This window comes from Colossoma macropomum, unplaced genomic scaffold (assembly GCF_904425465.1).
Source record: "Colossoma macropomum unplaced genomic scaffold, Colossoma_macropomum, whole genome shotgun sequence".
NCBI classification, from domain to species: Eukaryota; Metazoa; Chordata; class Actinopteri; order Characiformes; family Serrasalmidae; genus Colossoma; species Colossoma macropomum.
In genome coordinates, this window is record NW_023494798.1 from 12032997 (window position 1) to 12045809 (window position 12813).

The following is a 12813-nucleotide window of genomic DNA, read 5'->3' on the forward strand; positions in this document are numbered from 1 at the left end:
TTAATTTGTGTTTGGCTTTGGAAAATGGGCATCCTCTACTCTGTAGGTATTAGGTCTCGCTTTTACTAGTCATGTGCATCTTTATTAATATTTGGAGCTTCAAGTTCGAAGTACATTCATGTGCTAACTCAAAAAACTAAGCTTGACTGAGGTAATAGAACAGTGATTGAAGGAGAAAATGAAACTGACATTCAGAAAAACCATGGAGAGCATCAGGATCACTTGAGGCTTAAATTAGTATATTTTTTGCTTGTGCACAGTTCTCACTGCATGTAAAGACAGCTGTTCAGATCTAGTCATAATTGATTGTGGGGCACCCTGGTGGCTTGGGCCCCTGGGCTCACTCCCATAAAACCCACATAATGATCCAGGCCTGCATATATGTAGAGGACAAACTAATCCCTTTGGCATTATTAAAAGTACAAGTTGGTGCAGTTCATGTCACCTGTGAATGTTTGCAAAAATCGAAACAGAGGACGAATAAAATAATGTTGAGTTTTTAACATCTGAAAAATTGCATTTGGTGCACAAGAGTTTCAATAAAATCCTGCTAGCAATTACCATATCTTATAATGTATCTGTAATCTTTTATCACCTTTTATTGCCTATTTATGGTTTTTGGTTTAGGTTAGACCTTCAGGAGGTTAACTACCAACATAATTAGGAAGTGACCGGCAAACAACCAATCATGTTTTGGGACCAATTTCACAAGAAAAACATCATTCTAAGATGTTTTTCTCATGAAATTGATGAAATGATCTAAGCCATGAAATTCTCTAAGCCTTCTGGAAGTCATGAATACATCACTGACTGAGAAAACAAACCACAGTCTAACCAGGTTTCAGTCAGATGTTAGAAATGAAAAACACCAGTAGCTCTATGTCAGAGTTCTGTACTGTGGGAATCACTGTAAAACTACAATATCATCACTATCCAAAGAAAAACATGTCTCTCCAAAACAGTAACTTTACAGGAGAAGGCAAAAGTCGTTCTTAACTTTTACTATATGTTAATGTAAAGAGCATATCTGGAGCATTTCAGCGATGACATACAAGGTAAAACGCTCCTCTACACTAGCGTTACTTAGTGCTAGCATAATATTACAAATCCCAAAAGTCAACATTATGGTAAAGATGTTTTTTTTGTACATTTATTACACAAGCTTAAAGCCTAAGCTTAGTGAAGGCTCACCACTGTTTTGTTTTTTTAACCACAGGTTATGGGGCAAAAAAATACAACACCCCTATAATAAAATCAATGAAGTTTTTCATCTGTTATTAAGAAACACAACTGTCAAGAATTGTTCCATGAACAGCATAATGGTATTAAACAACTTGGTGCTTTAGCTGATGTGAAAAGTCATATGTATGTGTAAATCAAGTTATTCACAATTACTTCGATAATGGCTCAGCCAATCAGATATTAGAACCAGAACAAGCTGTTTTATAATGTACCTGCTGATACATTTTACTCTGGCCAACATGGACAGGCAAGCAATAACTACTTTCTGGGAGATTTTAATGAGTTTAAGGAAGCAAAGCCAAAAGTCTCTGAACCTGTCTGCTGATATGTTAGGCAGAGTTTAAGAGTGGTACTGAAAATGCTAAGCAGCGAATGTCCTCCTCGAAGGGCAAAAGATTTCTGCCAGCCAAAAACACACTTAAAGGTTGATGAACTGGTTCTTTTTATGCACTGCAGAATCTGAACTAAGCAGGCTGCAGTGGTAATGCACAGTGTGGCTTCTGACTCTCATGCTTGAGACGAAGGGTTGAAAATGAGTCCCTGAGCATGCTGGGATTTATACTGATGGAGGTGAAAAAACTGATACCCCTCAAATGAGTGACAGCTCCGGTGCAGGTGTGCATCAGAGAAGTAAAAGCGCTTGGTATAATATTCAAATATATGCTGTTTACACATAATACTGACCACCCTTCATAAACTCTAGTACTGATAAATTCTACTGCTCACTCTTAAAGTAAGAAATGAAGCCCGATGGACACACTCACTACTGCAAATATATATATATACTCTTATATACCACTCTTAATTTTGAGTGAAAAACAGACACGTTATGTCTCATACACCACTAAACTCTCAGCAAAGTTTCTCTTGAGTTTTCCTTTCTGAAAGAGAGGAGGAAAAAGCTCCAATCTTGCTTCAGATCTGAAAAAAATCCATATCATATTACATTAAGTTATTGAGGCTTCTGTGTAAAATGTGTTTAAATATCTTGCATTTAAGGTCTTTAAATAAATATTAAATAAAATAAATGAAGGGTGGTCTCTGACATCTGAACAGTACTGTGCATTTAAGAATGTTTTTTTTTCTTTCTCTTAAAGTTACTGTGTCAGTTTTCAGTTTTGTTAGGACAGCATTGTTAGATTTTATACAAGGTTGGTCTGGACTTTAGCACAGTATTGTAATAACATACACATTAGAATTCAATTCCATTCAGTGCTTTACTATTTGCTGCGTTAAAATTCAAATGCACTTTGTCCAATACCAGCTTCAGGGTCTAGCAAGCTTCGACAAATAGAGCCAAGCTTTAGTCATTTAGTTGTTGTGCTTTATTGATGAAAACACAGAATTATTTAGGCATGCTCTTCATGCATGGGATTTACTTACTGCGCTAGTAGTACCATCAGTGTCTGTTAGTCGCTGATGCAGGTCAAACCAGACTGTCTGTAACAAGAATCAAAACAGAAGAGCCGCTAGTCATTTCAGCTTTCCCCCTCAGCTGTCCTCCATAGGTCTGTATTGAGGCAATCTGGAGAAGCTAGCAGCAAGCAGCTAGCATCAAGGCACCAGGGGACACACATAAGACCATTTAACTCTGATATACATCAAAATAAAACAACCTTAATCATAGTTCCTTCAACACAGCTATATTGTTACAGTACAGTAAAGCCAGCTGAAAGCTAACTAACTGTTCTTTTTTAAGAGCAGCACCACATTAGCACAGCCTACAGACACAACTCCTGCAGCAAATATACTTCTTAGTTTTGTAAGGAAGCTGGTCAGCTTGAATGTCTTTTTCAAGAGTTCTTCTGTTGCTGATTAATCTATTCATGGCTTAACTACGCCTGCCTGCTTCCTAACAGGCCTGGGAACAGTAAGGAAACATGGACAAATGGTTAACAACAACAACAGCAAAAAGTGCTTAATACAAGCAAACAAACAAATAACCAGTATTCAGTATTTTGGTAGTGACAAAATGGAATGTTCAAAATGTTCAAGGTCTGAAGCTCAGGTCATTTAACATTCAAAATTTGTTTTGACTTTGAACCAGTTCAGTGCAAAATAATGTATACAAGATTAGGATTACATTTTTTATTTAATTTACCGCCATCAATCATTAAAAGGCCATTATAAATGTTAAAATGAGAGTCACTTGAGGACACTGGTCACTGTAACTTCTGGGCATCTGAGGAAATCAGTGAGAAAGAATTTTATGTGCTAATAGCCAGAGGTACAGTAGCCTTAAACACAATTTAAAAGTACTCTCATGAAATAATGACTGAATTAGATGTAAAAACAACTTAAATAAGAAAGCACTGCCTGACCTTTCTCATATTCTTAAAAAACAAGGTGCAAATGATTTTGTTTCAAACTCTTACACACAAAAATGAGCTTGAATCGTTGATAACATTCATAAAACTCTGGAAGCAAAATACCAATTACTTGTTTATTCCTGTGAGAAGCATGTTTTAATGATGCTACTGAGGCGTATTTAGGCAGTGTTGTAGCTAGTTTAATGGAAAATTTGCCTCTGGGAAACTAAATGATAAACGCAGAAGGCAGAAAACTGAAAATGAAAGAAAAGAGTTTCTCTGCAACACTCTCCACCTATAGGTTGCTTCTTGACATAAGAAGTCATTTATTAAGTTCTACATAGATACTTAACCAAATTCCATCCTCTATTCACATTAAATGGTCTCAGACAATCAGAAAACAGGACGCTCACTGAGGTCAAAACAGATTCCTACTGCTTAGGGTTTTTCATACTTGGCTAGAAAGGAGTAAGAGATTTACAACAAGTGACAGACAGTAGATCAGTATTAATTACAACTTCATTACTGCTCCATTACAACTGAACAGTTCATTTCCCATCTGCACAAATGGTCCAGTGAATCTGCCTCGGCGATTAGTGTTGTGTTCAATGACTCCTGCAGGGTGGGCGAAGGAAAAACCCTGACGCGTTCTTCAACCAAGCCCCAAAAGGGCTTACGTTTGGCCGGATGGAATGAAACACTGCCAAAACAGCCGCATCTGGACTGACTGATCTCTCTCCAAAGGGTGAATCTCATTTGGCAGCATGAAATCATCCACAGGTAATGTTTCACCTCTTCTGTGCTGAAGTGGGGCAGAACATCAACACAGCTATGGCGTAGGAGCATGAGAGGAAATCAGCAAGAAAGAACTTTCTTTGCTAATAAGCAGAGGTGGGTAAAGTGACCTAAATCCATACTCAAGTAAATGTATTCTTACATCCAGAAAATAATGACCGAGGTAGAAGTAAAAATACTTGAGAATTCCTTACAGCAACACAGCAATGGTTCTGGGTACATTCAGCATCTATGAGCATAGGGACTGAACTTTGTTAGGCTCTATTCTCTTTTTTATGCTACTTTTGATCAGAAATAAAGCATCAAATTTGAAAACGAAAGTTGAGCAAAGCAGTCTAGGTACTGATTTAACTGAACAGAATGAAATTACACCCAAGAAGAGATTGAGTAACTCAGTGTGAATGATTAAAGGGAAGCTGAGCAAAATGTAATTATGTTCCGCACCAACATACTTGAGTATGAATAAAAGTACCAAAAAATGGTGCTTTGCATTTCCATGATTCTAATGTGACATCAACACAGCTCCAAAAGAAGAAAACTGAAAAACAGCAATTGTGTTGATGTAGCACAATTTGTATGCAACATTTTTTTCAGAGTATTGTCATTTAAAAATATTCAGACATGTACTAATTCATCAAAATGCAGCCTTTCATTTATTTAACTTCTAATCAAAATGGATATTACGTACGTTATTCATTTTTCAGGAGAAGGAAATATATTCAACAGAAAATTACACAAAACCTCCAACACGGAGTATGATATCAAATCTGACACTGACAATTTAACCCTTCCATCCTTCCAATTTGAAAAACCAACGGTTTGCAGCTGCGTCCTCCTAACAAAAACTGTTCCTAAAGCAGTCACTAACATTACATTCCCCTTTACAGAGACACTAACATTCACATAAACAACTACCCAAACACACTTCAGCTGCCTGCACATTTCTTTCTCATGTGCATCTAAAATGGCTTAGTGAGATACTTCTGAGGGGGTTAGATATAAGATAATCCACTTAAACAATCCTGTCCATCCTTCCACTGAGAACTCAATGCTATGAGTCTGGATGTGTACATGTCAAAAAGCAGTTACTGAGAAAAGGAAATAGGCGAAAATTAAATGAATAAACAAATAAATAGAAAGTTTATCCTAGAACACGGACACTGAAGTTGTGATATGTGGAGTATGGTTTTATTGACTGATGAGTCTAAATTTGTTAGCAGGATTATTTGGATCAGGAGATGCAGGAACTGAAACCAACTTTGAAGATGTGTAAAAATATCCCTGCAGTTTTTTTTTTTAAAAAAAGCTTATAGCAAGTCTTCTGAAAAGAATGGAATGTGTAATAAAAGCAATGAGAGGACACTAAATACTAAAAAATTCTGATATATAAGTATGTTTTCTGCCTTTTTCCTGATGCCGAAAAACGAGTGGCTTGTACTTAATAGCCGTTTCTACTAGAAATTAAACTAATGTAAGGGTGGTCTCTGACGTTTGCACTGTATTGTGTTACATAGGAAATTCACTTGAGTAAATAAATACTACCCACCTCTCCTCTGGGTCTGTACCAAGTCCAGCTTTGTCTAATCTTTCAATGAGAAGCATTTTTACGCACCTCATTTTACGAGATGGAGCGGATGGAGGGCAGCAACCCACTCTAGTGAAAGAGCTGAGTGCATAATGGCTGCTAATGACGCTACACATCTGCAGAAATTTCTCTGTCCTGTAGAGGCCGGAGACGGCAGCTTATCCATCATGCAGTGGAGGGGTGAGAATGGCAGTTACTGCACCGCAGTGAGCGAGTGGGGGGTGAGGGACGTAGGCTGCTGCCTCCACAGGGCTAGAGGGCTTAAGAATGCCACTGCGGGAAACGAGGGAAATGCGCTTTCCTCCGAGCAGCAGGATTGCATTATACAGCAACAAGAGCACACTGATGAGATTGACGCCTCAGTCAGCTGTGAGCCAGAAGCTGGTCAGAGAGTCAGACTACTCAGCTGATCCACTCTAACCCATCTGTTGGAAAACCTCCCTGTGCTGTGATCATAGTTCTAGTAAGTAAAGTGATGTAGTAAGTAGACTGTAGCTTCAACAACAATGTGCCAGACCTGCTGCAGCTTATTAACTTCTTTAGAAGTCTATGATTGGCTGGATCATCAGTGTTAGATATGGGCATGTTAGATGAAGGTTGGAACTAAATTCTGCAGAAAAGTAGATCTCCAGGTGGAGGGTTGGTGACCACTGCCTTACTGTGCATTAAACAACACTGGCCTGCAAAATTTTGACCGAAATTATTCACGTTAGTTGATGTGATCACGTAATTACCATTATCTACAGACGCTTATCTGGATCATTCGAAGTCGGTCAAGATACTCACAGCATGCAGCAAAAAATGTATGATTTGTTTATTTGCAGACTGTGGTCTTCTGCGGTATCATCAAGCCAGATTCTCAATAACGCATACTACAGTTTGAACACTCCAGGCCAAACTACATGTTTTGTTGATTTTCTAGGTGAAAATAAGTTAAAATGTCCTCTACAGGGAACTTAAACATGGAATTTGTCTGCAAATTGTAGTGCGTAATTTCTATTTATTTACAAAAAATAATACATTTTTGCACAGGTTAGGTTTTGTGTTTTATATTTTTAACCACTACGAGCAAATAAGCAGTAACTATGCATTAAAAAATGTTCAGAAATGTGTTCTCTGTAGAGAATTTATTAACTTATTTTAGCTTAGAAAATCAACAATGTGTGTAATTTGACTGGGGTACCCAAACTTTTTCCTACATACTGACCACAGATTATAAATTACCAATGAAGAAAGTTCATGAGCTCTTCCTCATCTCTGTGCTGTGAGCAGCACTCAAAGGTGAACCACTCCTGTAATATGAAGTAATAGGCCTAACATTAATCATTCAGTAATATTCAGCATATTTGGTGTGACATGTCACCGCATCATAAACATGTTTGACGTTTTAAAGGGGACTAATTTCACAAAGCTTAATATCTTACATATACATTGCAATATGCGCATGTGTGTATGTGTAAGGAGTGAAGGGCTTACGTAGCAAGAGGTTTAATGTCTGAGGGCCTGTGGGAATGTAAAAAGTTTGGGAACTACTGTTCTAGGGTATGATGAATAAATGTGTTGCTGTGTGTATTTGTGCAGCAGTAGCTCCCATAATGAATATTTACAAGAAAACTGACTAAATGAATTAAGTACTAGCTTCCAGGTAACAGAAATGCATACCATGGTAAATTAGCTTTGATTTCCACTCCTCTCTATTACCAGGACAGACAGCAACACTACAGTAAACTTAACTGGATTTAATGGCCTTTATCCACTCTGTATGGTGTGCACTCTATTCAGTTCCACAGGGAAGCTATACAAAATCCAGACATCAAAACCAAATTTATAAGCCCATCATGAGCAACAATAGATTTCTCAGGAACTTTATAATAGCATAATTTCTCACTTCACTGAAAAAAAACATATGCGATCAGTAACACCACAGTGTGCTGCGTTTGATTAATTATTTAAAGAAATCAATTGCCTTGATTTATTTCAGTTGACTATATTTAATTTTGTTATGTACCTTGAAGAGAAATTTTGGACCTATTTAATCACGTTGTTTAAGTTACTCAACTAAATTGGGACCACTCCAATCAAGGTAATTAGTTTCCTTAATTTATTTAAGCAGCCTGAATAACCCTGAAATGTTTTTGACATATGATTGTAAGATGTTCAGTATATTTTCAGTGGAGAAAACTTATGGATTTTGGATAGAATATCCCTTATATGATTCTCCCACAGACAGGTCTTTCCATTATTTGCACATATACTAGTAAAATGATTTAAGCTCACTGTTGAATACAGTTCCTTCAACTGATTCATGGAAGATTTGTTAACTTGTGTCACACTGTGCACTGAAACTAAAACCAGGTGTGGATGTAGATGGGAGGAGTGATACAGTTTCTCTACAGCCTATTTTACAAAGACAATTTGAAAAAATCAACCTTTTAACATTTATATCTCACAATTCTGTTCAGTCAAACAGAGTAAAGTTGTATATACGAACGTTGGTACCATACATTTTGACTTTTTTGCCTCCATTTTGCTAGCCTACATGTCTCCACCTGTATTGGGAAAATGATTGTGATTGTGTTTGTGCATGTTAAAAACAGGGTTAAATCAGCAGCATCTTACCAACTGATTTTACACAAACAGGGCCCAACAGAACAGTCTTTAACCACGTGGACACCTTCTAGTGCATACAAACTTACATTTGTAGCTTCTGTTTAGTGTGATGCAAGGTATCACTGAGCTTTGAACATCACACATTTATGGTACTGTCATACTTAATGGATGGATACTGTAGTTAGGCAGGCTATCTGGTGTCATATGATACATTCATAGAGTTTAACCCCTTAAAATCCCTGCCATTTTGCATACTAAGGCTTATTATTCAGTAACTAGAGGGACTTTAGTGCAACCTGGTTAAGCTATTCTCAGGTTATAGAAGTGTGCAGTAAAGTGTTTTTCTTTAAGTGTTATGAAATACTTTTTAGGTCAAAAGTTTATGTTAAAACTATCATAAAACAATTAACAATTCAACAATTTATTCACATTTTTTTTTTCCTTTTAAGTGTGACAAAAGAAAGTGGTGTAAGAGGGTTTTATTTCTTAATCTTCTATTGCACCCTAAAGATTACTATTCAGTAATTACATGGAAAACAATGCAAATTGGCTGAATTATTCTTCAATTATAAAGCTTCAGCAAGTCTGCAACTGCCAGCAGTTCTGTGGAGTTTCAGAGGTACTTTGTGATTCTGATTCCAGATCAGCTCTGAGTGTTTCAGTGCCACAGAGCCAGATTCCCTCCCAGTCACTGCTCCTCACTGTGACAGGGCAGCATCTCTCATGCCCACTTGGGTGATTCTACTCAGTGTGGAATCAACTTGTCTGGATATTCTTTGCTTCCACAAACAAACCCACCTGCCAGACACTGTAGTATTAACTAGGGACCCCATTAGCCGTGGTGCTAACAGCACATACTCTCCCAAGGCAAAGCCCTTTCCGCCTGTCCCTGTGGGAGAACAACTTTTGGAACGGTTGTGTTTTTGTCTCCAGGTTCTGTAAGCTCTAACTCAGAAGCGTGAGACTTAAGGTCATATCACATTTTCATTCCAGGGCTGGAGTCATTTTATTCAAGGATTGGATTATAGAGTTCAGTGGTAGGGCAGAGGTACTTGAATGTGTGGTCTCTCATGTTCCTATTTTTATTTCATTGATGGGCTCTGACATTTTACAACAGTATAATTATTTATTTCCGGCAATTCAGTTTACAGCATACCACATCTTCCAGAAGTCTTTAAATATTATTGTTGCCATTGCAAAGTTCAATTCGTTCTTTAGATTGCAAATGACCCAAAGGGACCATTGAGGAGGCAAAGATGGGGAGAGAGAGAGAGAGAGAGAGAGAGAGAGAAAGAGAGACAGGCAGAGAGTAAAAGCAGTGGAGTAATAAAAGAAGATATTGCAATGGTATGGATGTCAGGTCTCTATAATTGCCTCCCTTGTTTCTCTGGGATATACTGGTAATAAGTGGAGCATCTGGGTTTGCACCGCGCTATCTGAATCTCATCTCAGCCTTCTTGCATGTGAGTGTATGTAATTACCTCAGAGTGTGTGTATGAGATCTGCAGGGAGGCTATAGGAGCTGAGCTTTAGAAACACCATAAGGCTGAGCACTGCAAGCTATAAGGGAAGCCCTGCATGCTGATGAAAACTCCAGCTACACATAAGAGTCCTTTTCCCACCCTACTGCCATCAATAACACACTTGAGAGCTTTGTTTCTTATTGGGCCAACAGCTGTTATCACAACATCATCACAGTGTTGTGCTGTTTGTTAGCATGCTATGAATACATAAGCAGACTGTGAAATGAGATGGGGTGTGTTCCTCAGCTCTAAATTTGTCATCTATAGTTCAATATATTATGACGTAATTGATCATAACAAAAGGCTCACCTTGTTCTCCAAGCGTCCGATCAGCTCGGCCAGGCGGTTGATCTGCATTTCCAGGCCTTCTTTCCTCACCTCTGTAGGCCCTGAGATGAAAGACATAGTAGGCATTAAACGTGATATTATCATGAAACATCAGGTGATGACTACTTGCCATGTAAATACTTGTGATTGACAATTTAGTTGGCTTTTTCGTTCATTGTATGTAAATATTAAATTATAAGCCTGAAATGGCCATACTGGCTGATTAGCTATCTTGCTTCCTGGCTTTAAATACATACAGGCAGGTTTACTGAGAGAGGCACTAATTACCGATAGTCTACCACTTTACGCTGGTGGGGGTGGCCAATTTAGCAAATTAACAACTAAGAACTTTATGCTAATGAACACAGGCAAAATTCTGTAGTTAATATATGACCAGCGCGATATAACCACGTGTTTGGCTCATGTGCTTTCGAAATTCAAAAGCCTGTTTCAACAGTTTCCACAAGTAGTTTAGTCCTTATTTGTATCATGCTTCAAACTCTTTCACTCATTAGGTCAAACTAATGATTTATTTTCTTAAAATCTTACCAAAGACACCATAATGGCTAGCTTGAAAAAATGAATTATTATTTAGAGATAAAGAACACAATTACTTTTACATCACAAATTTGAGAAAATAAGACAATCGAACAAACTACGTAATTACTTTTTACTTTCTGTTCTGAGACACATTTTCAGCTGGTGGGATTTGCTGAAGCTCTGTGGCGGTTCTATGCTAAGTGCATTTGTAAACTGTGATTTTGTAAAACCCCTGTTTAATTTCACTGAGTGCATTCAGGTCATTTGGGAGCTATATGACTTTAAGTGTAACTGCTTAGCTATGTGCAGTAAATCAAAGAATGTCAGTGACATTTCTGCCACATAAACACGTGTACAGATACCACAGTGCATAATGAAGTAAAGAGTAAAGCAAGAACTGCAGAGGCAAAGAGTATTAATATGTGCTTTGAACAATAGTTTGGAAAAGAAAACTTCATATCATTTGTCAAAACCTGCTCATTGATAATGTTGTAAAATGTGCTTTGTGAGGGAAATTCCTATAAGTGCATATGCAATGAGGCAAAACCACAAAAGAGCAGTGGCTGCCACATCTTTGGTCTTTTTAAAGGCACTGAAGCGTCATTACACCTTTTTACTAAACTGTGACAGCCAGTTGTTAACAGTAAAATGCAACTGCAAAAATGCAAAATGTTAATAAATCTGCCCCATAGTAGCTTCCAACTAACAACAAATAACTCAGCCTCAAATAAACAAACAATACTCATTGTTGCCCTCTAAAGGTGTTACCAAATTAGAAGTTAGAACTTTTGTTGTTTTCATAAGGCCCACAGTGTGTTTTTTCTGCTTTCTTCTATTTACATGTATTTGCCTCAAAATGCATTCAATTCACTGTGTATTGCGACATAAACGTGTCATTATGAATGCTAACAACTATAGAAAATAATTGCAATCAGGCAATTATGCAATAATTGTGACAGGATTACTTTACACTTTTTCTGTATCACTGTCTTTTATTTCTAATGTATTGAATGAAGGTTTATATACTAAAAAACTCTTTTTATCTCCAATGTTTTCCCCTAAAACTCTTCAGAATGGCTCTCATGGCAATAAAACAGTGTGAAACAACTATGTAGCTTTTATTTCTACACAAACCATTATTAAGCTTGTTAGGACTCTTTACTATAGTCATTAAAAACCATACTGAAAGATGGGCTTAGCTTTTCCACACAAAGGTCCTGGTTATTAAAGTGCACAGCAAGAGAACAAAATGAAAGAATAGCGTGTTTAAACCGACAATGATTAATACAGTTTCCACCCTCTCTCCACATGCAATGACATGTCCAGTTAATGAGGAGAAAAAGCTGCCCAGCCTTTAAGTCAGCACCGCTTAAGGTGCCAAACCAATTAGACTATGGCACTTCCCTAATGCTGATGAGTCCTGCAGGACAAGGAGGGACGGGGAACACATCAGCCGTAACCATGGTGATGACTGTGGCCCCACTGAAGACTCATTGAAGTGTTAGACCTCAGCTGGGCTGAACCGCCTACTTTTCAGACTGCTCTCTGTTCTCTTCTGGTTTTCATAGTATTCTACACTGTGACCTGAGTCTTTTAGATTATCTTAATATCTTTAGCTGCCTTCCAGAGCATACTGGAGTTAAAATGAAATAATATATATAAGCTGGAAGTGTGGACTATCAGCTTTAATTTGAGGGTATTTACATCCAAATAAACTTAACGGTGTAAGAATTCCAACCATTTCCATATATAGCCCCCAACATTTTTAGGGGGCTCAAAAGTATGGACAAACAATCATAAATTAAATAGTCATTTTTAATACTTTGTTGCAAACCCTTTGCAGTCAATGACAGCCTGATATCCGGAACCTCTAGACATCACT

The 12813-nt window shown here is 37.6% G+C and overlaps 1 protein-coding gene across 1 annotated transcript in view; it reads right to left on the minus strand.

Annotated features, from left to right (window-relative positions):
- necab2 (N-terminal EF-hand calcium binding protein 2) overlaps nt 1-12813 on the minus strand; it is a 135842-nt gene that overhangs the window by 22611 nt on the left and 100418 nt on the right. The window contains exons 8-9 of the mRNA XM_036585522.1: nt 10374-10453; nt 2626-2682 (exon numbers count right to left, since the gene is read on the minus strand). Of these exons, the coding sequence (XP_036441415.1) occupies nt 2626-2682; nt 10374-10453 (137 nt within the window). The remainder of the gene's footprint in view (nt 1-2625; nt 2683-10373; nt 10454-12813) is intronic.